The sequence below is a fragment of the Ursus arctos genome, unplaced genomic scaffold, assembly GCF_023065955.2.
Source record: "Ursus arctos isolate Adak ecotype North America unplaced genomic scaffold, UrsArc2.0 scaffold_9, whole genome shotgun sequence".
In the NCBI taxonomy this organism is placed as follows: domain Eukaryota; kingdom Metazoa; phylum Chordata; class Mammalia; order Carnivora; family Ursidae; genus Ursus; species Ursus arctos.
Window position 1 is genome coordinate 43,326,503 of NW_026623111.1, and position 27,947 is coordinate 43,354,449.

A 27,947-nucleotide genomic window follows, 5' to 3' on the forward strand; every position below is an offset into this window, starting at 1 on the left:
TTACTGTATTTAATAGAACTCTGAGAAGAAAATGAAACTCAAAGGAAAGTGATAAACCATCTTCTTAATAAGAGTCTGCTTTTTTTGTTAATGGAGAAACACGTTTTTAGTGTGGTTTTGTGAGTTGAAGAAAGGGAGAGGTTGATGGAGAAACCTCTGGCTATGCAAAGCATCCAAACAACTGGATTGCATTCTGTCCTGATACAGCAAGTGACTTGGAAGGTCCTAAGTCCTAAAGAATTGATACTTCATATTGATGAGAGTGATTCACCCTCTGACCTTTTTTGCAAGACTCCTTATCAGCAAAAAGCAAAATCAATTTCCAAGCATTTATTTTATTGGTATGGTAGAGGCAATGACAAGGAGCATGGAACTTTGCCTAACCAGGGATGTGTGGGGAATTTATCTTGAATACGTAAATGCTGTTGATGTCTGACTTGGTTTGTTATCTTTAATGAATGAAGGAGTGGTTCCAAGTGTCTTTCTACCATCCCGTTCTACTTCTTTCCCAGGGGTTTACCCTTATTAGGATGTTTACATATGCCATACCTTTATACTTGACCTGTTGGCCATCTTTTTTTCTCCCCAGGTCTCCATGAGGGCTTGACTCTAGTTTGTAGGTAGAGTCAACAGTGTAGTCGTGTGAGCTTCCACCTAAGGCACTCCACAGCACTCACCCTCAGCTCCATAAAGGCAGATTGGTGAAGGTGCTGAGAACAATGCACTAGTGTTTGGTAATAAGGGAAAGTTTCAGCGTTAAGAAATTGCCTTTTCAAAGAGCACTGCATCAAGGGCTCTGTGGGCCTTTGAGTTAGAGCTGGATTCACAATGGGCCTCTCTTTCTTACCACTATAAAATGGGCAAACCATTTTAACTTTATTGAACCTATTTCTTCATCTATAAAAGGGGACACAGAATTCCTATCCATAGAGTGGCTTTGAGTGTTAAATGCTTATTAAGCATTTAGCCTGGTGCTTGGTATATAGTTTTATTGTGACCTCTTTCAAAGGGACAAAGCAAGTAAATATCCTTAAATATATGAAGTCCTTCCCTATTTGGGCATGATTAAGTTGTGTAATTCACCTGCTCATCTTGCGAAACAGCTTGTAATGTTAAAGTAGTACATGGGCTTTTGTATCAAACTAATATTTTAGGAGTCAGAATGCTTTTATGTTCACTGCTTTATTAAGCAGCTAAAATAGTATCTGGTCCTTAGTAGGGTAAATAGTTTCCAGGCCAAGAGTTGTGTGTGTAGTGCGTATTTCTGTGTGTTTCTCCTTGATTTTAGCTAATTAATTTACGATGGCAAGTTTACTGTAATTTTAAAATTCTGAATGCACTAATCTCTTGGTTCCTAGAGGAGGGTATTTTTCTGGATGCAGTGAGAGTCAACCCAAGTAGCAGGAAATAGTAAATCTTGAGAAAGAGACTTTATTAAGTTTTATTTTGATAAAGGTTCAAACTTAAAGAGAAATTGCAGCAATGATAACTTTACATTTTGTGTACCCTCATTTGGATTCACTCACATTGGCTTTCTGTATGTTACGTATGTATTATTTGCTGAACCACCAGAAATTAAGTGGCATACACCCCTTTATCTCTTGAATATTTCAGTTTGTGTCTCCTAAGGATAAGGGCATTCTGTTGCATAACCGTGCTCTGGTTATCAAATTTAGGACTTTTAAGATTGATATAGTATTCATATTACAATCTATGTTCAAATTGTGCCAAATGTCTTAATACTAACATTTAACAATCCCCCTGTTCCTATTACCCATTTCATTTAGTTGTCTCATCTCTTCAGTTTCCTCTTAATTTGGAACAGTTCCCTAGCTTGTTCTTCACAACGGTAAGAGTTAGAAGAGTTCATGCCAGCTGTTAAGGAATGTTCCTTGATTTAGATTATTCTAATACTTTTTCCTCATACCTCAATTCAGGTTATGCATTTTGGCAGGAATATTAAATACTGGTGCATTACACCAGATGGCGTACATCATGTCAGTTGATCCCATTATTGGTGTTAACTCTTAACTTGGTTAAGGTGTTACCCACCAGATTTCTCTATTACAAAGTTTTTTTCCCCTTCATAATGTTCTGTGGGAGGATATATTGAAGCTATCTTTCAACAAACCCAGTGATTTTAGCATATAATTATTTTTGCTCGAATCATTTATACCTTCTGTATTTGCTGGTATTCTGTCAGGAAGAGCTTTTCCTCCTGTTAGACCCCAGTTCTCCTTTCCTGTGTTATCTGGCATTCACCTTACTCCAATTCAGCCAGTGGGGGGCGCCCTTTCTGGCTCCCTTCATGAGACTTTATTAGTCTTTATTTTTTTTTAAGATTTTATTTATTTATTTATTTGACAGGCAGCGAGAGAGGGAACACAAGCAGGGGGAGTGGGAGAGGGAGAAGCAGGCTTCCTGCTGAGCAGGGAGCCCGATGCAGGGCTTGATCCCAGAACGCTGGGATCATGACCTGAGTTGAAGGCAGACGCTTAACGACTGAGCCACCCAGGCGCCCGGAGAATTACTAGTCTTAATTCCCTAAAGATTCGTTCTTATGACCAAATACTTTGAAACTCAGATATATCAAATTTATCTCTGCTTAAGTCAAACAGTACTATAAAATTATGGAAGCTTTCTGGAATGTTTTAAGGGGTAAACTACAGGTAGACATTTACCAGTAGTCAAGGTTCTGCCACCAGAAGGGGCAATTTTAAAGAACAGTATCCTAATTCTTACATTGATTTTGAAATACCACCCCTTTTATTTCTTCATGTGTGTGCCCTAGTCCTGTTTAAAAATCACATAGTGCATATGAAACTAAATTCTCATAAAAAATAAGGTAAAATCCATCTTGACTAGCTCTCTTCCTGTTAACCCTCTTACTCTCATTTGTTCTCTAGACTTAACTATTTTTAATGGTTTACTGTTAACTCTACCTCCATATCTGTATATATATTAAAATGTTTGGTTTCTGATATTTTGACAAATGGGAATATTGATACTTTGCAATTTGCAGAATTTGGGGATCTTTGTCAGTATTTAGGAACTTCCTCATTCTTCGTAACTATTGCATAATGTTCCAAAGGGTGAATGTGTCATGGTTTAATCACTTTAATGCCCATTTCTCTGACATTCTTATTGCCAGAATTGGTTGACAACCTGCAAGTATTCTGAGAGTGGAAACCATATGAAGTGATGTTCAGAGGACCCGTTATTTCTTACAGTCTTACAAATTAGGTTAGTTTATGCTTGTGTTCTTAAGGTAGAACTTCTTACAGGTTTTCTAGTAGTAATCAAGTCTTGCAAGTTTTAGGTTAAAGCTTTTTTTTTTTTTTAACACAGAAGATGTATATATTTGGAATGTTTAGTGTTGCTTAAAATAACAGAATGATGAATAATATTCCCAGCATTTAATATTCAGCATAGATGCAGGTAAGTAATAGCACCTCACACTCAGCTAACATTACTGGTGTGAATGTATTATCCATATAATGGCATATTAAGGAATTTTAATTTGAGCATAAGATATTACTAGCTCGGCCATGTCTATTTGATCTGTGTGGGGAGCCCAACAGGAGTCTTGCTGGCATGAAAGAATGATTTTTCTGTGAGATGTTCTGTGCCCTGTGCACAGAAGTATGAAATTCCATTTAAGGAAGCTGTTGGAGAGAAATAAAATGGCTGATTTCATGTAAGAGTAGGTAGGACTTACTCATGATCCATGTGAGACAACTCATAAGTCACTGGGAAACACTGCATGGGCTTGGAGATCCCGCATTAGCATAAGTACCAAGCAGTTCTAAGCATATCACATTAACTGAACCCCCCCTCAGGATCACTAAGGAGTAGGTGGTTACTCCTACATTGCATCCTACAGACAAGGACATTGCTTGATGTCACAGTAGGAAGTGGCGGGTCTGCCATACCTTGTTGATTAAGTGAAGAATATGTGGGGAAATGGATGCTATAAAAATAGAAGGAGCAATTAGGAGTGATCAAAGGGATATCCGCCTAATCTGAATGTTTTCAATTTACAGTGCCCTAGTAACATGATAAAAAGGGCACTCTTTATTTTTATTTTTTTTTTTAAAGATTTTATTTTATTTATTTAACAGAGATAGAGAGCCAGCGAGAGAGGGAACACAAGCAGGGGGAGTGGGAGAGGGAGAAGCAGGCTCATAGCAGAGGAGCCTGACGTGGGGCTCGATCCCACAACGCCAGGATCACGCCCTGAGCCGAAGGCAGGCGCTTAACCGCTGTGCCACCCAGGCGCCCCGAAAAGGGCACTCTTTAAATAGGCTTCCCTCTATCAGAACTTCTAATGAGTTTATATTTACTAAAGACCATGTGAGAAGCTTACCCTCAGTAGTCAGATTAATTTCACCTTGTTGAAACAAAAGTAAACTAGGATAAAAGAATTGTGTCCTAATCCTACTTAAGACTGGTTCTGAGATAAACTGGCATATTTATTGGTTTATTATTTATTTATTTATTTATTTTAAATATTTTATTTATTTATTTGATGGAGAGAAAGCCAGTGAGAGAGGGAACACAGGCAGGGAGAGTGGGAGAGGAAGAAGCAGGCTCCCAGCGGAGGAGCCTGATATGGGGCTCAATCCCGGGACTCAGATCACGCCCTGAGCCAAAGGCAGACGCTTAACGACTGAGCCACCCAGGTGCCCCTATTAAGTTTATTCTTTAAGCTGGCATTTTTAGATAAGCCACTATATTATGTGGGTAGCTATCTATATATATGTTTTAAAGATTTTACTTTAGAGAATGAGTGTGAGCTGGAAAAGGAGCAGAGGGGGAGGGAGAGGAAGGGGTAAAGAATGTCAGGCAGATCCTGAGCTGAGCACAGAGCCCAACACAGGGCTTGATCCCATGACCTGCTGAGCTGAAACCCAAGAGCTGGATGCTTTACTGAGCCACCCAGGTGCCCCTGTGGGTAGCTGTTGGAAAGTGTAAGAGTATGTCATTTAAAGTTGAGAGCTGGATTTATTTGAAAATGCCCTTGGCTCTTGGGCCCTGTAAGCCTGCTGTATTACAGGCCTTGGTATTTGTCCCATCTGATCCATTGATTAGAGTATCATAAGTTGCAGATACTTGGCAGTGGGTGCATGTCTCCCAGTCTCCCAGAATTGATTGGGAGTGGTGGAGACATACAGTAATAGGCTATCCACTCTGCACGGCATAAAGGAAGGAGAGCAACAGATGTCCCTGACGGGTTTCTACCTATACTCTTGGTGCCCGCTGGACACCAGGTGTTTTTTAAACTTTTTTTTTTTATAACAATGTGAGCTTCTATTTGTGCTGTCCTCCCATGTTTCATTTAGTGTTGGCCAGTCAGCAGTTACATAACGCTGAGAGCAGTAATAGTAATAGGCATTTCTTTCTTCATCTTGTGCCTTTTTAGTGTTCTTCAGCGTGAGCTTGCACATACATAAATACAAACTGCTAAATTCTGCACTAACACTGGCTGGACTGTGTCTGCTCATCAGGTGGCTTACAGGCAAGCAGGCCCAGGTCAATCCACCCCATGCAGGTGACGGCAGAGGGTGCAGGCACACTTCAGGGCCTTAGTTTCAAGTCTGTGAACTCCAGAGGAAAGGACCCTCGAGACTCCCTGGGCTGTGCTCACATACGTGGGAAATGTGCTTTCCAGTAGGACCTGAAAAATTGTAGATGATATGCCCTGAGACCTTTGCATAAACCCAGATCCCCAGATCCCCAGTCCTGCCAGAACATTTGATCACTGAGTAAATGTCAATGAAGTGCCCTCCTCAAACTTTACAATTCTGTAAATATACAATACAGCTTTAAAAATCTTTCATGCTACAACTTTTTACCTAATTTTTTCACTTTGGTGGTAGTTTTCATGTTAACTGGTGGGGATAGTTCAAATTGTTTCTTTTGGGGTGTCCACCATTTTTAACCTGTGCTGCTTTTTATTGAACATAATCCCATTGTATTTCTACCACACTCCAAGGCTGAGACAGTAGTCGGTGTAGTCGTTTTCCTCTTGGAGAATATTGGATATTTAGAAGAAGTGTCTTTTTTGTCTTTTGCACATCTGCTTAGAGCTTTTAAGTGAGAGATTTTACTGTTCCTTGATGAGATTGAAGCCAGGGAGCTAGAAATGCCCCAAATCTGCCCTGGCAGTAACACTACCTCACGGGCTCCTGTGGGGGGGCGGGGAGCTCTAGTGGGATAGAAATTAAGCTAATACTTTATCAAATTTCTAGATATCCCAGTGTACAGTTCTAGTGAAACACCGAAGACTGGCTTCTAAGGCCTCAGGATCCTCAGCTTGGATTCTGCCTCAAACCTTTTTTCCTTCCTGGAGAGCAATAGGATACTCTTTTGAGATATAAAGGTCCTTCATTTCTGTGTTCTCATTACATTCCCCACCATAGAGACTTTGTAAATAGCTGACTTCCTGAAAGCTGGAGATAGGCTAGATTTGAATCTGAGTGGATTTCTTGTCACTTTAAGTTTATGAAAGTAATACATGCACAGTTAAAAACAATATTCCTGGGGCACCTAGGTGGCTTAGTCGGTTGGGGATCTGCCTTCGTCTCGGGTCGTGATCTTGCGGTCCTGGGATCAAGACCCGTGTCAGGCTCCCTGCTCGCGGGGAAGCCTGCTTCTCCCTCCCTTTCTCCTTCTGCCGTTACTCCTGCTTGTACTCTCTCACTCTCTCAAATAAATAAAATCTAAAAAGTGGGGGGGATGCCTAGGTGGCTCAGTTGATTAAGTGCCTTCGGCTCGGGTCACGATCCCGGAGACCTGGGTCAAGTCCCGCATTGGGCTCCTTGGTCAACGGGGACTCTGCTTCTCCCTCTACTCTCCCCCTGCTTGTGCTCTCTCTCTCTCTTCACAAATAAAATCTTAACCCCAATATTCCTAAAAGATTTGTGATGGTATCAACATTCCATAGCATTTTCCTCCCTCCGCTCCTCCCTCACATAGCTGCTATATGTACTTGACGTAGAGGTACATACAGCAGCTAAATTTAAACTAGCACCAAATTTCTTATTTTGCAGATTTACAATGGATTCTCTTCATAAGGTTGTTAGAATAGATGGCATGTTACACTGCATTTTCCTCAAGGTGATCAACATGCCAGAGGCTTGTGGATAAGATCTGTTGCACAGATTCATTGTAGCCCTTCCAATCAGCTTGATTGTGTGCTGCCATTGTGACTTGCTTTGACCATAGAATGCCGCAGAGTGACGTGTGGCTTCTGAGCTTCAGCACCTGGAAGCCTTGCCGATTCTCTCAGTGCTTTTTCTGAACAAAGCTTGTAAATAAGCTTGAGGGTGAGACCCAGTACAAAGAGTGACTGCTGGAAAAAGGCCCAGGTTTCCTAGCTATTACAGCTATGACAGCTGGAGCTCCTGATGTAGAGTGAGCTCTGCAAGTGATGTCCCTACAGAGCAGAAGAGTCACTGAGCTGAGCCCAGATTAAACTGCCAAACTAAGGAATGGGAGCAAATAAATGCTTGTGTAAAGTCACTTAGTTTTGGTTTGTCACTTAGTTTGTTACCCAGCGATAGATAAGGATACAAACCTAATAAAGCCCTCAATCTAGTTAATAAAAAAGCATTTCTAATTAACAAATGAGCAACTCCCTAGAAGTGAGTGAGTGGGTAAATGGGACCATAAGGCATCGTTTTTCTCTGTTGAACAGTCTCATCCAAGTTCCCATGCTGAAAATTTTCACATTTCTCAGAATTAGCTTTACATAATAGCTCTATTTGTTCAGTGAAAAAAACATCGTTTTAAGCTAGTATTTCAGCAAAATACATCCTTTATCTGGCATTTTAGAGAAAAGTAGTCCCCGTTTCTCTAATTTTACTTCCTGTTGAGTAACCACGGAGTTTAAAGTCAAAGACAGGAAAACAAAAACAAAAATAAACTTTTTTAAGCCTGATGTTAAATGCTGAGAAAAACTGGAGATAATAGAAAGTTTTTAGTTAGGCAACCAGGATTCCCTTTAGTGAAAGTAAGATCTAAAAATGAACAGGAATAGGATGAATGCTATACAAGTAGAAAAGACTAGTCCACTTAAACAAGTTCAGGACCAAATCAATTTGGTATTTGAAGCTATTTGATTTGTGAATAGAGTTCTTCTGTTCTAGTACAGTCCTAATTCTATGTCACTAGTAGAGTCAGGACTAAAAATCAGTTTCTTTTCTGTGCTGGTTTAGTGGTATAATTCTTTGGATGTTTGCATTCCAGATTTCCTGTGTATTTAATTTACTATTTTCTTAATCAGAACTGTGGGTCAGGATCTCCACTCATGCTGTGATCTGTCCGTGGTACTTGGCAAAGCTCACTAGCACTGTGAAAAGATTCCCAGCCAGCCATGAAAGCGCAGTTGATTTAAAGCTATCTGAGATGGTAAGAGAGAAGGAAATCACACTGGGACACTTGACGTTTGTTCAGCATTGCTGAATTAAGACAGCAAGAGAATAGCACATCACACCCATACTCTGTCCTAGCCCTGAGAAATACTCTTCTCACAGTAGAATTGTGTTTAGTAGGATTCAAAGGAAGCTAGAAAGAATTAACGTGGCAGTTACAGACTTCCCATGGAAATTGTGTCATTACCTTTAAAGGTCTTCAAAGTGGCCTGAGATAACATTTACCCCCTGAAGTTGAAAAGTTCTCTCCTTTAGACCTGTGATGCATTCCCAAAATAGAGGAAGTATTGTGTAGTGGTTAGAAGCTTGGGTGCTATCAGATGGGATTGTTCTGTATCCTGATTATGGTGGTCATTACGCAAACATACATATATTGAAATCCATAGAACTGTACAGTGAGAGGGAAAAAAGTCAGTTTCCCTGTATAATTAAACCCACATGGGTGCTGAACCTGGAGTTTGTTTGAATCACAGGTCCATTGTTCATTAGTTGTGTGCCCCTGGGCAAGTTATTCGTGCCTCAGTTTCCCCATCTGTAAATGCAGGTAATAACAGTATCTCCCGCATGGAGTTTGCTGTAGGGATTCAGCTAATATATGTAAAACACTTAAAACAGTGCCTGGCTCATTGTATATACTATGTAAGGGATAGCTACTATTATTATAATGTAAAGGAATAAAAAGATGTATGGGCTATCATATGATCATAGCAACCACGAATAGTGTGAAATACAACTACCAGGAGGTGGGGTCCTTATGCAGGGAAGGAAGAAACCCTAGAAGAATGCAAATGCTACTAAGCAAAAAAAAAATTTTTTTTTTAAGAGAGTGCATATGCGTGTGTGCACGCATGCCCTGTTGGAGGGTAGGGGCAGAGAGAGAGAGAGAGAGAATCTTAAGCAGGCTCCACACCCACCCAGTGCAAAGCCCAATGCAGTGCTTGATCTCACAACCCTGAGATCGTGACCTGAGCCGAAATCAAGAGTCAGATGCTTAACCGACTGAGCCACTCAGGTGCCCCTCTACTAAGCAAATTTAAGTCTGCTCTGCTGCTGTTTTCCAGGGAAGGCAAAACCCAACCAATCAAACAAGAAAATCCCCTCATCCTCCTAATTCATTCAATTATGCATTGAATGACTGCTATTTTCTAGGGACTTACTGTAAAGTTAGAAAGGATCTTTCTACTTTCCCTTCTTTCTTCTTTCTGTCTTTCACTTCCCACATCACCTGATTACGTGTTCTCCAGCACATGTGTCCCTCTCTTTTTTTTTTTTTTTTTTGTGGCCTGGCTTTTCAGATTTACCCATAGCTACTGGCTAAAAGTACTGATAATGTCTTCTACTAAGCATCATATCTCTTGCATCTACCAGTGAGAATATTAAGACAAAGAAATTCTTCCACTAGGTTGATTTACCTACAAGGTAAATTTTTTTTTTTTTAAAGATTTTATTTATTTATTTGGGAGAGAGAGAGGGAGAGAATACAACAGACAGAGTGGCAGGGAGAGGGAGAAGCAGGCTCCGATGTGGGGCTTGATCCTAGGACCCTGGGATCATGACCTGAGCTGAAGGCAGATGCTTAACCAACTGAGCCACCCAGGCGCCCCTACAAGGTAAATTCTGAGAATTATTTGGGAGAGAAAAGGAAGCTTTTGAAAAACAGGAACCTGGGGGTCCAAGCCATAGGTTTTGTTTTTTTTTTTTTTAAGATTTTATTTATTTATTTGACAGACAGTCAGCGAGAGAGGGAACACAAGCAGGGGGAGTGGGAGAGGAAGAAGCAGGCTCATAGTGGAGGAGCCTGATGTGGGGCTTGATCCCATAACGCCAGGATCACGCCCTGAGCCAAAGGCAGATGCTTAACCGCTATGCCACCCAGGCGCCCCAAAGCCATAGGTATTTTGAGGATGCTCTAGACAGACTTAGGAATATTCAGATCATGAAACTCTTGTACTAAATGAGAGAATAACAATGCTCTTTGACATGAAGGGAAAAATGAAGCATCATTCCTATATGGTGTTAAAGACACAGAGACATTACGAGCAGGCAGAGGTGCTCTCTATTCGATTCACATGAGTGTGAGGCCTTGTTTTTAATGTTTAAGCATTACTCTTTGACAGTTGAGAAAACAATCCCCCTGGGAGGAGGAACGCAGCCAAGAGAAAATGGAACAGTCTGAGAAAGAATGGAAATGATTCTATTGCTCCACAAGACAGAGCCAAGTGGGAGGGAAGCCAGGATAAATGATCAGAGGCTGTCTACGAAAGAGCTCGCCTCAGCTTGAGCGCTGGGTGCCGACTGAGTGAAGCAATTACAGCTCTGCCTAGGCTGGCACAGCGGGAGCCCCAGGTTAGTCATCTGCAGGAAACTGGCCTTGGTCTCCATTTTGTAAGAAGTGTCTGAACGATCAAGAAACACAAGCACACGGGATTGCATCTGTGCTCCACTTCTCCTTGGTTGTCATGGGAAGTGAGCGTTGCAAGGAACATAAGCAAATTTAGACCCTGGGGAACTAGACAGTAAAGTTCTAATTGCCATTTATGGTGATTAAAAATACAAAATGTGTTGAACTTTGTTTCAGTAACTTAGAGGAAAATGCTGCTGTTTCAAGGAGGGGAAAAGGAGAGATAAGGTATAACTTAAAAAAAAACAACCGAGTTTAATGTGACATAGGAGTCAAAAACCTTTGATGGCATGTATTTTACTGCCTTTAGGTGTCATCAACACAGAAGAGGTGACATGCTGACCGCCACACAGCTGCAGAACTTGGAAACGATCTAGCACAAACATGCTTAGTTGTTTTCTAGCCACTCGAAACCAGCTCTGTTCTGTGGAAAAGTAAGCGGGCTCTCCTGACACTCTGCCATTCATTTTCCCTCTTTACTTATTCCTGCATGCTGCCATCGTGTAAGTGATTACTGATTCAAGGGAGGTCTTCGTACTTAGAATACTGGATTAAGAAGTATCATTAAGCTGACTAAAGCTCAGAAACCAACACAGTAACAACTTTCTTCTAGTTAAATCCACTGTGGAGCAGTGATCCTGGGCTGCATTAGGCTGGGAGAATAGGGAGTAAATTAACACAGATCCTAGCAGAAGTCCTCGACTGTCTAGGCATGGGGCATCTTTTTTGTCTGTGGTATTGGAGCCACTCTTTCCTGGCTTTCCCGCCTGTTTTTGCTGAGGATTATACAAGGACTGAGAAAAATCTAATGTCTTTCTCTCCTTTTATAGGTGAGAAAATGAAGACCTGAACATTAACTAATATAACCAGGGAAACTAAACTGTTTGAAACTTCTAGCAAGGTACCCTGGAACATCTGCTTCATTCAAGCTTATAAAACAAAACCATTGAATTTTAGAGTTAAAAGAGATCTGAGAGTATAAATTAGGAACACCGAAAAACTGGATCCTTGTTAGTCAAGAGGCCTAAAAGCCTACAGACAATAAGAAGGAATGTTTTGCTTTCTAAAATATTCATAAGTTATTGGGGTAATGACAGCAGCATCAGTTCTTAGGTTCTATATTTCTATACAAATGCCAGATTTTTAACTTGTAAAATTAATGGTATTTCATTTTTTCTAAAATAAAAACAACTAGAAATTGATTTTCTCAACTTGGGAAGCTACTGCCCTCTAGGGGGTGGGCTTGGAAATGTGAGAGGCACTTTTGTTTTTTGTTTTTGTTTAAGATTTTATTTTTGAGAGAGTGAGCGAGCGAGCAAGCCCGAGCTGGGGAGAGGAGCATAGGGAGAAGCAGACTCCCTGCTGAGCAGGGAGCCCGATGCAGGACTCCATCCCAGGACCCCGGGATCACTACCTGAGCCGAAGGTAGACCCTTAACTGACTGAGCCACCCAGGTGCCTGAGAGGTACCTGTCACAATGACTAATGGGGCAGGGGGAGCCATTACTGGCATTTACTGTCTGGGGACGAGGGATGCTGGCATACTGAAATGCAGTTTTAAACATAAAGAGCTCCCCTCCCCAAGATGCCTATAGTATTTACTTTGAAACATGATGAAAGCGATATCTAGTTTTTACAAGTTGCATCCTAGAATGCTAACTATTTAGTCTAAGCTGTCTTAGTGAGATGGGGGCTGGGAGATACCCGTTGACTGAGAACATAGGATGTCTATTAATTTTATGGTAAACCTTAGTCTACAGGAAGTTCGTGGATCTGACTGCATAGAGCTAATCCCACTAGCATTTATCTCAACACTGGGATCTGGGACTTGCCAGTTGTTCTCTGTACACAGCTACAGTGCAACTTACTCAGCTAGGAATAATAAAAGGTAGACTTCTGATTGATGTAATGTTACACAGTATATACAGGCAGATGTTGATAAAATGGTTTAAAAATGCTCTGATAATTGCAGAATAGACTTTGGATGCCAGAAAGATATAACCTGAGTCTTTTCTTAAGATTTTCAGGTAGGATTATGTAAGATGAATGTCTGCTTGACTCTCCAATGTTCATTCTCCCTTAAGTAATAAAAACCCCAAATGGTCTCCATTTCCCCCAACATCTCTCAGCTTTCTCGTGGGTGGGTGTGACCATGTGACTTGACCAATGGACAGTATGAAATGTGTGCAATTTCCAACATTTCCCCCTTCTCTGAAATAGGGAAACTGTGTGTTCTTTACTCACTTTTCTTCTTGCCACTTGCTGGGAAGGGATGATAACCTGAGCAACCACCTTAGACCCAGAGACGAAGCCATGGAGAGTTCCACCAGTTGGATACTTGGATGACCATATGGAGCAGAGGCACCTATTCACTTCTATCTTACCTCAGCCAATGTACTTGGGAGAAATTAATTTTTTTGCTATTTTTCATATGCCAACTGTTGTGTTGCTCTCTCAACTAGGCTGCAAATAAGAAATGACATCTGGTCTTTTTTTAAGTTTGTTTATTTTTTTATAATCTCTATCCCCAATGTGGGGCTCGCACTCATGATCCTGAGATCAAGAGTTGCATGCTTCTCTCACTGAGTGAGCCAGGTGCCCCAACAACTGGTCTTAATAAATCAATAGTGCAAGAAACTTCAATGTAGCTGAACTCCTTTTTAGTTATATTTGGGTCGCAAATACCTACATATACATACCTTAACAAAAAACTAATTTGTATATACAAATTCAATACATTACAAACTGGCACAGTCCTGGGTGGTTTAAAAAGGGTGGAAGCAAAGAGAACTTTATTATAGTTATATTTAATACAATTCAATGTATGTAGTTATGCCTAGTATAGTTAATATTCAGTGTGAGCAGGATCAACTTCGCCTATTTATCTATTTTTTCTTCTTCTGCAGATTGTACACAAGGGAAGGAGGCTTCTTGGTTTTATAGGCCACACTTCTCTTGAGGCGCTCTCCTTTGATGTTAACGATATGTGGCAGGAGAGGGGGCCGGACTGTCAGAACTGTTCCTTGAGGTGTGTAGCCTCGGAGATGCAGTCTGTCCTTAAACTGAGGTGTTACTGCAACCCAACCTATGCAGGCATGTGACAGAGAACAAAATGGTGTTAGCAACCCTCTTCTTAAAAACACCAACCCCAAGCTCAAAATGGAGCACCAAAGGAGGCTACTGCTCTCTTTTGCTCTATTTTTTAAGAAAGCATGCAATACATTTGTGAAAAGGTACAAATTTATTTTTACAATAGGTTGCATTTAATGAAAAACCGGTACGTATTTCCTATTATCCTCAGTTCCTATTATCCTCAGCTACTGTAATCCTCAGTTTGTCAGTTAAATGCACATTTCTATAAAAATACACTGTAAGTCTACTTACAGTGAATAAGGCTACTTTATCCACCTTTTAAAAAGTGGCTGGTGTAAAATTACCTGCAGAGGAAAACTTGATGTCAGCCACTGCTTCAGATTCCCCAAGTCCTTCTCTTAATGTAATGTCTTCACCAACAAGAGGAGGAAATCCTGCCATTCGTTCTTCTCCACCCATTGGAACCTGCCATTGAGATAAATATTCTCAGCTACTGAAAACACCAAATGAAAAGCATGGGAGCTCTGTGAGGAGGTGAAGCCTATAATCCCAGTGCCAAGAGCGGCACGTGAGCATGTGTCTAGTGGTGACCTCCTGATAGCAGCATCTTGTTTTATTAATTTACACTACTTTTACAGCCCTCCATAAAGCCTTACAGAGCGATGTTTGGCAATTAAGGTAACATCCTTCAAAATACCTTCGTTCTCATGGGTCTGGCCTCAAAGATTAATCCCCTGTACATGTATAATGGGTAAGGTTCAGCTTTTGCTCACAGATGTGTCCATGAATGGCAAGTAACTGGATATTTGTTTATTAACAGATCTCTCTAACACTAGGGACACGAGACAGATGTTACAGTATGGTCCCTGCACCCAAGGGGGTCAGAAGGTGGAGATAACATGTAAACAAATTACAAGGTAAGGAATGTGATGGGAAGCATCTATTATGTACTAGGGTTGTGGAGGAAGCAGTAACGAACATGTTTTGGTTGAGGAAAACATTAATGAAGAAGCAATATCTGAGCAGTATTTTGAGAAATAGGTTGAAGTTACTTACTGGAATGGTATTCTGGGTTAGCATCATGTACAGACACAAAAACAGGAAAAAGGATGGTGAGTTCAGGGACCTGTAGCGGAACTGTGGAGGGTATGTTAAGTCTGCGTGTGAGTGTGTATCAGTGATGAGGCTATCAGTTTAGACCTCACAGTAATGTGGAATTATCAAGGAATTATAAGCAAGAAAAAGAATAGAGATAGGAATAAAAAAATACTGTGACTTGCTTTGTATTTTTAAAAGATCTCTGTAGTGCAGGGTGTCTTAACTTTGGCACTATTGACATGTTAGGCTAAATAATTCTTTGTTGGAGGGGTGGGGAGGCTGTCCTGTACATTGTAGAATTTTTAGCAGCATCCCTGGCCATTTACTCAGCATCCACCAAGTTGTGAAAAACAAAAATGTCTCCAGTCATTGTCAAATGTCCCCTGGGGCAAAAGTCAGCCTTGGTTGAGAACCACTGCGTTAGTTGCTGTGGAGGTATATTTGGGGTGGAGGTGGGAGGAGGGCAACAAAAGCTGAAAGCTAAGAAAATATTTCAGGATCTCAAAAACAGCCTAATGAAATCAGATTACAGCTTGAATTGGGAGGCTGGATTCGGTGATAATTAGGAGGCAAGGTTGACTTTGATTTGGGAGGTAAGAAACCAGGAGGCAAGAATGACTCTGAGTAGCCCAAAAAACATGCTTCTGTTACAGTGGGAGAGAAGGCTGGGACTGTTGCTTTGGAAAGTATCAGTGATGTCCACTCTGAAAACTACACAGATGCATGGGGTAGAGAACCACAGAGTTCACTTTTATGAAAGCCATATTATACAAACTAAGGAAGTTTTCTTTCCTGTAAGTCTCCAGCTGTATTTCAACTCATATATTATCATTTTGCCCTAGAAGAGCAAATGTAACAGGACAACCAAAGGCTTTTAAGTGTAGAACAGTCAATAGGTCTTATATTGCTGATTGCCTTTATATGCTCACCTACCCTGCAAATCCAACACGTCTCTGGAATATTCAATTTATGGCAGTTATTTCATTGGCATTTTAATTTTAGTCTGGCTTTCTTAGGAAATACAGAGGAAAAAAAAAGCCTTTACTTCTCAAGTTAGCTTTATTTTTAGCCTCTTTGAAGGGCAGGTTTATATTTTGGGTTTTTTGGCTCATACTCAGTTGTATAAGCAATAAGTAATACTAAATCACCTCTGCTGGATGTACCTGGTGTTTTTGTAGATGTGTTCTACCACCACCATCATCATCATCACAAACACTTACATAGCATTACAACAGTGCCCTGGAACTTAGTCCTCGCCACAGCCTTGTGATGTAGGTATGACAGAGTCACAAAGCTTTGGAAGTGGTGGAACAGCATTTGAATCCAGTCTGGCTCGTGAGCGTGAACATTGTGCGACAGTCATCGTACGTTAACCACGGGTATGTAATGCCTTATTAAACAGCTGAAAACAGTTCTGACGCAGTATTTGGTAAGCTTAGGAAGAACAATTTCAGGATACAGTAAGGGCCAGACAGGGACTGAAGAGGATGGGACTGAGAAGCATGAGCGATACTGACTGTCAAAGAAGGAATGAGCAGGACACTGAGTTTTGTTTTGTTTTTTAAAGATGAGAGAAACTGTAGCATACTTAGAGGGGGAAGGAAGGAACTAGTAGAGCAGGAGTAAAAAGCTAGGATAATCTGTCAGTGTCTGGGATTAAGAACCTGGGAGAAGAGCTTTTCCACTTGGACCAGGACTTCTCAACCTTGGCCTTACAGCGTTTTGGAGCAGGTAATGCTTTGTTGTGAGGTCTTGTGCACTGCAGGGTGCTCAGCACTATCCCTGGCCTCCGTCCACGAGATGCCAGGAATGCCCCCAGTTGTGAGAAAACGTGTAGTTTCTCTTCACTCAGCATTAATCCAATACGACTTTCTGCAATGATGTGACTGCTGGGTAGGTGAAAAGTGGCCAGTGCAGCCAAAGAACTAAATTTTAAATTTTATTTAAATTGAAATAGCTACTTGTGGCTATGGTATTGGCCAGTGTAGTTTAGAGAAAATACAAGGCTGTAGCCATGTAGGATCAGTCCAAACAACATCCCTTTTCTTACAGAGCCCACTTTACTTTATAGCCAAAATCCTCAAGCAAAACAGGTGAGGAGAGAGCTAGCTGATCATTTAACAAAAATGGTATGTCCAGCAAAGGCTTTCTTAGCAGGGCTGTGGGACTGTCATAGTGTAGGTTAACCTAACTGTGCAATCTTCAAAGTGTGTTGCCTCACCTTGAGTAATGTACGACCTGCATGCTTCTGATACACAGTATCTGCCCTGTCCAAGGAAGTAATATGCACGGGGAGGAGGTTGGAAGCCACAACTGTAAACCAAGCCGACTGATTTCCCTTAAGAAAGGAAGAAAATAAGTTATTTAACAATGAAAAACTTGCAAAACCAACATATTACAAATTACAATCAATTACCCACCCCCCAAAAAATCGAGCTCCCTTTATAAGTAAATGGAGATATAAATAAATATAATTAAAGAAAATACATAAGGAGGTGTGCCTGGGTGGTTCAGTTGATTAAAACTAGTTGACTCTTAGCTCAGCTCAGGTCTTGATCTCAGGGTTATGAGTTCAAGCCCCGTGTTGAGCTCCATGCTGGGTGTGAAGCCTACTTAAAAAAAAAAAAAAAGTATATATACGGAAATATAAGTAAAAGGAAATGCTTTAACTGTGCCAGTGTAAAGTTAGGTTTAACATTCTGTGGGTTTTAATGAAACATAAGGGCTTTAAGTGTGTAAGGCCAAACTGCCAACAAATTATGAAAAAACAAAAAGCCCGAGAAATACGCTATAGCAATGGCATGCAAGTTACATTTACTGTTGCTGGATACATCCATGTTTCATTTCCTTTTTCTCCTCACTTTGGGAAAACAGGGAGCAATTCTATTAATACTCTAAAATCCCCAGAATGATGCTATGTAAATGAATTATCAAACAAAAAAGCACATACTTAATGAATACATATCTTGGGATATAAAGAAGTGTGGGAGGGGTACCTGGCTAAGCAGTGGAGCATGTGACTCTCGATCAGGAGTTGTGAGTTCAAGCTCCACGTCGGGTGTAGAGATTACTTAAAAACTTAAAACAAAAAAGTGTGTATTTAATGCACACTAACCCTGTACCTAAAGGTTGGACTTATTTCTTTTTAACCTGTGATTTCCATGTGAAACAATGCCACAGGATAGGAACAGTATCTTTTCCTCATGCCAAGTTGTATGGGGCATTCAATAGCCTAATGAAGATCTAGCTTTTGAGACGTACTACTTGTTTTTCCTCCCCATTTCTTTTTCCCAAGTTTTTATTATGGACATTTTCAAACAAACAAAAAGTATCAACTTCCAACCGTCATGAGCTAGTTGTCAACAGTTTGCCAATCTTGTTCACTATATCTGCATCCTTAAAGTAATCCTAAGTCATTTTTTAACAGTACAGACTTTCCTTACCTGCAGAAAATCTATGCGGCCTATGGCACCCAAAAACAGAACCATTCCTGGTTTAAGCACAAAAGTTCTTGGAACAATGGAATGTGTTGGCAAAACAATATTTACTTCTTTTTCTGTTAGAAGGTTTAAAATCTGTAAAGCAGAGGGCAGATTTTTTAGAGAATTACTTTTATTGATATGATATATTGTGATTTACCTCTATGGTAAAAAGTGATAAGAAGTTTTTTTCCAGAATTCACAATAAACCAAAGTATGTCAGAATTTGCACATAAAACTGCTACATTCTTTCTGTCTAAATCAATCAATTTATGGATGGCTCTACTCTTGTTTCACAACTTAATACTGAAAAATGGCAAAACACCTTATATGAGAGTATGAGACTTCGTATGTCAGCAGTATCCCTCAAATGTCAAAATCGGTGTGAACTGAAAACATTGATGTGTCAATCCCAAAACAGCACATATGTTCTCTCCATCAAGCTTTCTAGGGACCAGTAGTTCTTAGCTAAAGGTAAGGCAATATGCCACCTTCTATCCCAGGGGCAAGTATGAATACATTAAATCCAAAATGGTCACCTCATTCTAGGAGCAGTTAGAGAGCTTTGAAGAACCCTTTACTGAAGTTTGGTCTTCAGTTTTCTTATTACCCCCAAATGCTCAGCAAAAAACGAGAAAGTTATGAATCCTCTGGCTTCTGAGGATGAAGAGTTCCCAAAGAGACTAGAGAAAACAGAAAAGGAAGGCCAGGAAGCACAAGATTCTGGTAGGATTTAAGCAATCTAAATCTAATTTGAAAAGGGACATATGGGGGCATCTGGCTGGCTCAGTTGGTAGAGCATGTGACTCTTGATCTCAGGGTTCTGAGTTGCGAGCTCCACACTGGGTGTAGAGATTACTTAAAAAATTTTTTTTTAAAAAGAGAAATATTAGAGAAGGCAAAAAAGTCGATAAAAACTTTTGTGAACTTAATTCTTAAGAAAAATAACAAGGAGAGGCACCTGGGTGGCTCAGTTGGTTAAGCATCTGACTCAGTTTCGGCTCAGGTCATGATCTCAGGGCCATGGGATCGAGACCCACATTAGACTCTGCACTAGGCCCAGAGTCTGCTTGAGATTCTTTCCCTCTCCTGCCCCCTCTGCCCACCTCCTGCCCGCTCTCTCTCAAATAAATAAATAAATAAAATCTTAAAAACAACAAAAAAAGAAAAATAAGAAGATAATAAAGAACACGTGAAACCTAGAGAGCCTCACAAGAAAATACACAAGGGGCTGCAAGTACTTACCCTCAGCATTTGTATTTAAAAAGCATATTAAAAGCCACCTGCAGGGGCCCCTGGGTGGCTCAGTTGTTAAGCGTCTGCCTTCAGCTCAGGTCATGAGCTGTCGGTCCTGGGATCGAGCCCTGCATTGGGCTCCCTGCTCAGCGGGAAGCATGCTTCTCCCTCTCCCACTCCCCCTGCTTGTGTTCCCTCCGGCTATCTCTCTCTCTGTCAAATAAATAAATAAAATCTTTAAAAAAAAAAAGCCACCTGCAGTAGAAGCCTTTTAACCCTTTTTAACGGAGACCCTGATACTTTTATTTCTCAAAAGAGTTCCTTGATTCAGTTTGGGAAAACACTGATTTAAGGCATCTAATAAATATCATTAAACTGACACAAAAATAAACTGCCAGAGCCCTTTTAGATCTAAAAACTTAAGGGTCTCATTTTGCTGGCTATAATATTTAGCAAATTCTTGCTTTTCTGACTATTTGACAAGCGTTCATATGACTAAAGTAACTGCTATCCTTGACTTGAGTCTAAAAGGAAAGAATAAGTTGGTGAATGCTGAAGTTCAAGTGCTGGAACATTATTAGAAAGCAGTCCAGTTACTCTGAAGCTACAGATTGCTAAGGAAGAGCAATTATTCTAGGAGCGCAAAAAAGTTAAAAGATCTATTATTATTCTATGACATGGGACACTAAATAGAGCATAATTCTGAGAATGAAACTAAGTGATCCAGGTAAGGCAAAGAATAAAAAGAAGCTAAGACACCACTGTTATTTCATAGACATATACAGATATAATTAGGCAAATCAGGAACTTGCATCATTAACCAGATTCTAAGGAAACTGATTAATGGAGCTGTTGTTGTAAGGCTGTATCCTGGATGCATTCTTCAGTCAGTCCATGACTTGGATGATAATCAAAATTGCAAATGAATAACAAGTTGTGAGATTTAATGAGTTTGTAGAATATGGGCTTAATTTAATGAGATAAAAGAAAGTTTCCCAGAAGATTATAATTGGAATAAAAAGATGTATAAGGGTAAGACAAGTGGAGTTAAATCTTAGTAAGTTGTGCTCATCTGAGGGCACTTATACAAGAAATTTAGTTCTTAGTGTCATTTTTTTAAAAGATTTATTTGTTTGAGAGGGACAGAGAGTGAGAGAGCCTGAGAGAGCATGAGCACACACAAGCCAGGGGTGGAAGGGGTGGGGGGGCGCAGAGGGAGAGAGAGAAGACTCCCTGCTGAGCAGGAAGCCCAATGCAGGCCTCGATCCTAGGACTCTGGGATCATGACCTGAGCCGAAGGCATATGCTTAACTGACTGAGCCACCCAGGCGCCCTCTAGTGTCATATTTTAAGGACAAAAACACATTAGAAAATATTCTGAAACGAGGCCCGAGTTGATGAAAAGCCTATCTCTCAGAGAGAACAGCTGCAAGAAACAAAGAGAAATCATCTGGATTATGTCAGCACAGTAAATGTTCAATGTTTGTTGGATGAACGAATGAAAGAGTAGAGTAGAGTGAGGAAGAGATAGGACATTACACTTTAAAGTAGTTCAAAGTCTAGCAAGGGAAACAGGCATTATGTTCATTCCACACAGGACCATCTGGAGGAACAATGGGTACAAGTTACAGGGAGACTGATCAGCTCCACACAAAGAGCAGGTCAAAGGCCAAATGGGTTACCATGGGAAACGAGGGGACATTGCTTCAGCTGATGGTGAGTCACTTCTTATTTCAGTTCAAGCCGGATGCATAATGTGTAGAGGGAATTCAAGCATAGAATAGGTGGCTGGACTGCAGCAACAGTCATGTTTTCTTCCAATCTCAAAATCTGAATGTCTCCCTAACGAAGGTAACAACCACAAGAACACAAAGAGGTTGTGAGCAGTGAAGCCTACCAAATGGAATACAGATCTTGATGGCATGTAGATCACCCTGAACTGCTTCTATGAATGAGTCAGAACTTCGTCTAAAGTGAAAGGACACGCCTTTCCTGTGTTCTGCCAATGAAGATGGCACTCGTGCAATTGAAAGTTAGTATTTCCAAAAGACATCAAATACATACACAATTTTCTTTTGTAATTCCAGGGGTGTCATGAAACCAGTGGGCATCTTTCACATCTTGTGGGGTCAGTTCTACTCGTTTGGAGGATTTATCCGCAACCATAACAGGTTCATTTTCCATGTCAAAGGCAAGTGAATCAGCATCAAACTCAAAGGCAGGTTCATCTTTCCGTTCTTCTGAATACAAGAATGTTCTTTTAACTCTTCCTAGAACAAGTTATATTTAAGCTATTAGTCACTCCTTTGAAGCTTTTGACTCCAGACAGATAATTCTTATTCTCCTCACTTGCCTCAAAAACAAGTTACTGAGACTAACTACGGTGTACGGAAGCAAGACTACAATGATACCTTTGCCCTTCTGTCAAAGGCAGTGGAAAGACTCTTGCAATGGTCAAATATGTTGCTAGTTGTGTACACTGGGTAGGGGGCTGGGTGATTGAGGGGAAAGTGCTGGAAATCAAACTGTTTTCAGTGAAGGAAGGTTGAAAAAAAGAAACCAAGGAAAGAGGGACAATCAAATTTAAAGCTGCGGCATGGAGTCAACAAGTTGTGCTGGTCTGCAAGGAGAGGGTGCTGTTGCTCAGTGAAAATGCTTCCACTGCTGACAATGGCTAGATGGGCAGTTGTTGCAGGCTTCCCCTCCTGGATTTCTCCAAGTATCTACTGTTTCAGTTTTCTTAGCACAAAGAACTCTGGGTTTCCAAACAGCAGCCTTGCCTCTCAAGGGCCTCTTTGTTCCAGAACAAGGAGAGTGGACTCTCCCCACAAAAACTGGCTAGCCCTAGACAGCTGTATTTCAGGTTGTTCAACAAAAAATTTTAGCATAGCCCCAACAAGAGTTTTCCTATAGAAGATGCTTACCTACTACATAACCGTGCTTCTTGAAGAGATTAAGTTGATTTTGTTCTTGCTGACTAAGATCTTCTTCAGCTTCAGCTGCAGTTTTTTTAAGCCTTTTTTGTCTTGCAAACATCCTGTAAGGTGTTGGGTTGCAAATAGGAAACTTCAGAAGGTTTAATGTAGTACCTGAAATACCAAAGAATAAATACGTTTTTATAAACATTGTACAAGAAGAGGGAATAAGGGGAGGAAAACTAACGTTTTTGAGGAGCTACATTGACTTGGGTACTGCGATTTACTTCATTTAACCTTCATGACAACCCTCTACAAGATCATTCTTATTTTATAGATGAAGAAATAGGCTTAGAGATTGGCCCAAAGGCTCAACCTGGATTTGAATCCCAAATCTGCAGACTTGATTTCTTTCCATTTTCACTGCACTACCATCCAGTATAAAAGCACTTCTGTCTATAATTTAACCCAAGTTCTGGCAGAGAAGAACAGCTTATCAAAGTTAAACACTGGTTTCAAAGGAACAAATGAGGCAGTTTTGCCAACTGTTAAATACCAACAGGGTCACAGAAGGACCCATTTTGCAATTAGAGAAGTTTCTTAAAACCAAAAAGTTGAGGGAAGCTTGCGTGGCTCCGTCGGTTAAGCATCTGCCTTCAGCTCTGGTCATGATCCCATGCTCCTGGGATAGAGTCCCTAATTGGGCTCCTTCCTCAGCGGAGAGCCTGCTTCTCCCTCTGCCTGCCACTCCCCCTCCTTGTGCTCTCTCTGATAAATAAATAAATAAATAAATAAATAAATAAATAAAATCTTAAAAAAAAAAAACAGACCCCACAAAGTTGACATTTTTCTCTCAAAGCCACAAATCATACAGCATTAGTGAATTATTCAAGTGTTACATGTTTATAGTATACTGATCTTATAAATAAACTTAAGATATGAATAGTAAGACTGAGGGGGTGGAAGTTTAGAAAGTAAAAGATGGAAAAAAAGAAAGTAAAAAGGACTTTGCAAAGAAACATACAAATATGTAAAGCTACCAAAGAAATCTCCAAGAGAAACTCTCGCTTTGTTTCCTGGTTCATCTACAGTGCCTAAGAAACAGTGACTGGAACATAGACGTGCTCCATATATATTCCCATGAGAAAATGACTAACATATACTAAATTTCTAACCACTAGGCTGACACAAAAGAGAGGTGTGGCCAAAGTAGGGAGAGAATTTTTTAATGGAAGGCTCCAGACAGCCCCCGGTGGACATTAAAGAGGGATATACTAGATGCCTGGGCTGCGACCAGACTTTCAGCGTCTCAGAAAAGGAAGGGGCGGGCCTCCTAAGGCTCACCAGGCCAAGGGGAGATGGTAGCTCTGTCGATAGCCTCAGCGCCCTTGGCGATGCAGTAATCGGATTCTAGGAGCGTGTTGAAGAGAGTGGACTTGCCAGCGTTGGTGGCGCCAACCAGGTACACATCGCCGCGGTAACGCCAAGAGCGCTGAAGCGCTGTGATCAATTCTTCCACGCCATAGCCAGTCTTGGCGCTTATGAGCCGCACATCCCTGAGCACCGTGCGGGCCCTGGCGGGAGGATTCGAATTCTCCCTTCCGTCTTCCTGTGGTCCTCGGTGGCCACAGGGTCGCAGGAGCCCTACGCGGGCACAGTCGTCCCACAGTCGCTCCCGGAGCCGCTGCAGGTAGCCGGGCGCGTCCTGGGGCAGCAGGTCCACCTTGTTCCCCAGCACGATCAGCTGCCTGGGGCCCACCAGCGCGGACAGGTCAGGCAGCAGGGCGTCGGGTAGATCGAGCAGGTCCACCATGTAGAGCACGAAGGCGGGCCCCGGGCGTCGCAGCGCGGCGCTCACCAGCTCCAGATACTGCTCGCGGCTCATCTGCACGCTCAGGGCGCGCCGGTGGTGCACCAGCAGCCAGCAGCGCTGGCACACAGTTCGCGCCAGCCCGCCGTCGGTCTGCGCCGCTGCGCTGAGGAACTTCTCGCTGGGCAGGTAGCCGGGCACGCAGGGGTCCTGGCAGTGCAGCTCAGCTCCACAGCCCGAGCAGTTCAGGCCGCTGGGCGGCACCGTCGGGTCCGGGTGTCCCACGACCGGGTGTACCCGACTCCTGGCCCGTACCTTCTGCTGCTGCCGTTCTTCCCGCTGCTGCTGCTTTTGTCGCTCCTCCTCCTCCTGCCGCTGCTGCAGCTCTCGCAGCTGCTCTTCGAGGACCGGTGCAGGCTCTGGCTCCGAGACGTACTCGGGGAACAGAAAATGCTCCTCCATGTCAGTCCTCCCTTCGTAACCCCCAGTCGCCGCTGAGCCACGGGAAAGCCTATGTCCCAGGCCCGATGGGTGCTGGAAGGAGGAGGCGGCCGCACATCTCTTGAGAAGCAGCTCCTTAGGTACATGGCGCGCTACGGTGGGAGGTGATCCCCGTAGGAAGGGCCACAGCAGCTGGCGTGTGAAGCGTGTGGGCAGCATGGGGAACGCGACCCCGGGTGAGGGGGCGGAGCCACGTGCGCGCAAGCGCACTGGGGTCCGAGGTGCAAGTTAAACCAGAGATTTAAGCCCGGGACTACTGGTGGGCTGTCATTTGTCAGAAAGCGCAATTCGATTTCTTTCGCGGCTAATCCTGTGAGTTCTCGCGATGAAGGCTCTGAGGCCGGAGAGCCCATTCAAAGCTACGTCAAAAGCACCGGCGACCTAGGCTGGGCTGGGTGGAGGCTATTGAGGGTTTGTGTACTCTCAGGCTTCTTCAACGCGCCACCGCTGTCACAACCCGCTTTTAGTGAATTACATTTTTAAATGTTATTTATTTATTTATTTATTTATTTTTTAAGATTTTATTTATTTGACAGAGAGACAGCCAGTGAGAGAGGGAACACAGCAGGGGGAGTGGAAGAGGAAGAAGCAGGCTCCCAGCGGAGGAGCCCGATGTGGGACTCGATCCCGGAACGCCGGGATCACGCCCTGAGCCGAAGGCAGACGCCTAACGACTGCGCTACCCAGGCGCCCCTAAATGTAATTTAAATGGTCTTTAGAAGTGCCAAAAAAACCCCCCCATCAAATGCCGCATACTCACGGCCTCAATTAAAATCTTTTATTAATAAATCTTTGTTTTTTTTTCAGGTGTCATTATTTGTGCATCATTATTGAAAAACAGAATTTAATTGGTGGGATCCGACACTCGCTCGCTGTAGGAACCATCCTCGTAACCGCCGGAGGTGGCGGTCTACGGTTTGCGCGTGCGCAATTCTAACCCTGACCAAACCGTAGCCTGCCACTTGCGCAGGCGCAGATTTTACGTTGTCGTCTTTGTGGGTGGCCTTTGGCCTGAGAAGTAGAGCATTCTGGGAACGCCGGAGACGGAAATTCCTGCTCCTCACGCTGCGGGTGCTGTTGCCTGCTGCGCTGTTTTCTCTGATTCCAAGAGTTAGGAACTTGGGAACCGTTTGCCAATATGTACGACGCGGACGAGGGTAGGTTACTCCTCAGAACACTCCGCGGCACCTATCTAAAGAGGGAAAAGCGGGGAGCTGAACCAACTGAGGATTTGCGGCCTCCCCCTTACTCGCAGCTCGTCTTCCCAGTCGTGCCCCCAACATTCCCCAGGCCGGGAACGAAGCTGGGATTGTGAGAGATGGAGTGTGCAGGGAACCGTAGCATTAATGCTCCTGGTCAGGTGATTCTTGTTCTGTCCCCTTTCTGCTGCTGGCTAAGTCTGATACCGCCTTCCCGGATTGAAATGGCGTGCGGAGCAGTAAGACAATTTCCGTTGTTTTCACTTTGAAGCAAAGGGCTCCTTTCTTGATTCCCCACAAGGCCATGGTGAATTTATTGACTGGTTGAAATGTTGAGTGTCAGCCTGTGCCAAGCATTGTGCTAGGCTTTGGAAATACAGCCGGGTCAAAGAATACGGTGTCTATGTCGGGGCGTTCCTTCATGCTGTCATATGTCTAAGTAAAATGTCTTAAAAGATGACCTTTAGGGGCGCCTGTGTGGCTCAGTCAGTTAAGCGTCTGTCTTCGGCTCAGCTTATGATCCCAGAGTCCTGGGATCCAGTCCCACATTAGGCTCCCTGCTCAGCTGGGAGTCTGCTTCTCCCTCTCCCTCTGCTCCTTCTCTCTCTCTCTCTCTCTCTCCTTCTCGCGCGCTTTCTCTCTCGTTTGCTCTCTCAGATAAATAAATCTTAAAAAAAAAAAAAAAGATGACCTTTAAATTTTGTCTTCCCACAGAGGCAGAGTTTTCAGGGTTATGTATCCTATTGAATAGGGCCAGTATGTTTTTATTATTTCCTTTCTCAGTAGAATTCTTAGTCTTGTCTAGTGTATTTTCATTATGTATTTTTAATGCTCAATCTTACATTCTCCACAGCTACTATTTCAAACCACTTTTTTCTGACTCCCAGTCTTGTGGCCACCTCCCACGTTTCTCCTTATTCCCAGGCCACTTGATGGAGAAGAAGCAGCAAAAGTGTAAACTTCTGTTTAAACTTCTCTGTCTCATATCTTGAGTCTGGAAATTTGTTAGCATCATTAGATTTCTTAACTCCTATCCCAGAAAAGAAGTTAACCTTTTTTCAGCTTAACTTTTTGAGTGGGTAGAATATTCTCATGGCTCACAAGGTAGAAAATATAAAAATGTTAAAGCGTAAGGTTTTATTCCTGTCCACCATCTGTGTAGAGTGAGCCCCCTCCACAGAAGGTAGCCTCTGTTCTTAGGTTCTCTCTCCGGAGTGCTTTATGCATATTCAAGCAAATATAAATGTTTTGCACCCTTCTGCAGAAAAAAGGTCACTCAATTTTCTGCACTTTTATTTTTTGATGTATATTTATATTTAGGAGATTTTCATGAGCACCTCATTTTTTTTCACACCTACCTAATTTGTATGGATGTACCTTAAATATGTTTTATCGATAGGTATTTGGGCTATATCCGGTATTTTTCTGGTTCATGTAGTGCTGTTATGAATTATCTTGTATATGTCATTTTGTCCAATGCAAGTGTGTCTGTAGGAGAAATTCCTAGATACAGAATTGTCAGCTCAGATGATACACATGTTTAACATTTTGCAGATGGTGCCGAGTGACCTTTATAGTGATTTGTACTAGTTTATATTCTTTTTTTTTTTTTTTAAGATTTTATTTATTTATTAGAGCACTGGCGGGGAGGAGGGGGGGAAACAGGCTCCCTGTGAGCAGGAAGCCTGACATGGGGCTCGATCCCAGGACCCCACATCATGACCTGAGCTGAAAGGCAGACACTCAACTGACTAAGCCACCCAGGCGCCCCAACATATTCT

The 27,947-nt window shown here is 42.1% G+C and overlaps 2 protein-coding genes and 1 long non-coding RNA gene across 5 annotated transcripts in view; 2 read left to right on the forward strand and 1 right to left on the reverse strand.

The window, feature by feature from the left end:
* Positions 1-10,170: 10,170 nt before the first annotated feature.
* Positions 10,171-16,407, forward strand: LOC113262530 (uncharacterized). Its single transcript, XR_008958464.1, has 6 exons — positions 10,171-11,270; positions 11,667-11,737; positions 12,123-13,229; positions 13,742-13,863; positions 14,749-14,845; positions 16,205-16,407. It is a non-coding gene; the product is annotated as an uncharacterized LOC113262530 (long non-coding RNA).
* Positions 13,597-25,258, reverse strand: NOA1 (nitric oxide associated 1). Of its 2 annotated transcripts, none has more exons than XM_026508960.4 (7): positions 24,001-25,258; positions 22,666-22,830; positions 21,806-22,011; positions 18,470-18,601; positions 17,248-17,364; positions 14,273-14,393; positions 13,597-13,920 (listed from the first exon to the last, which is right to left on the reverse strand). In XM_026508960.4, the coding sequence occupies exons 1-7, from the start codon at positions 25,124-25,126 to the stop codon at positions 13,721-13,723; spliced, it is 2,067 nt and encodes a 688-aa protein (XP_026364745.1). In that variant the 5' UTR covers positions 25,127-25,258; the 3' UTR covers positions 13,597-13,720. The 2 variants fall into 2 exon arrangements, with proteins under 2 accessions (XP_026364745.1, XP_057165784.1); XM_057309801.1 differs by having other exon boundaries at positions 24,097-25,164.
* Positions 25,181-27,947, forward strand: part of POLR2B (RNA polymerase II subunit B) — a 49,480-nt gene continuing 46,713 nt past the window's right edge. The window contains exons 1-2 of one of the 2 annotated variants that reach the window (XM_026508962.3): positions 25,181-25,666; positions 25,775-26,124. In XM_026508962.3, the coding sequence (XP_026364747.1) occupies positions 26,106-26,124 (19 nt within the window). In that variant the 5' untranslated portion in view covers positions 25,181-25,666; positions 25,775-26,105. The remainder of the gene's footprint in view (positions 25,667-25,774; positions 26,125-27,947) is intronic. The other variant, XM_057309799.1, reaches the window with a different exon arrangement.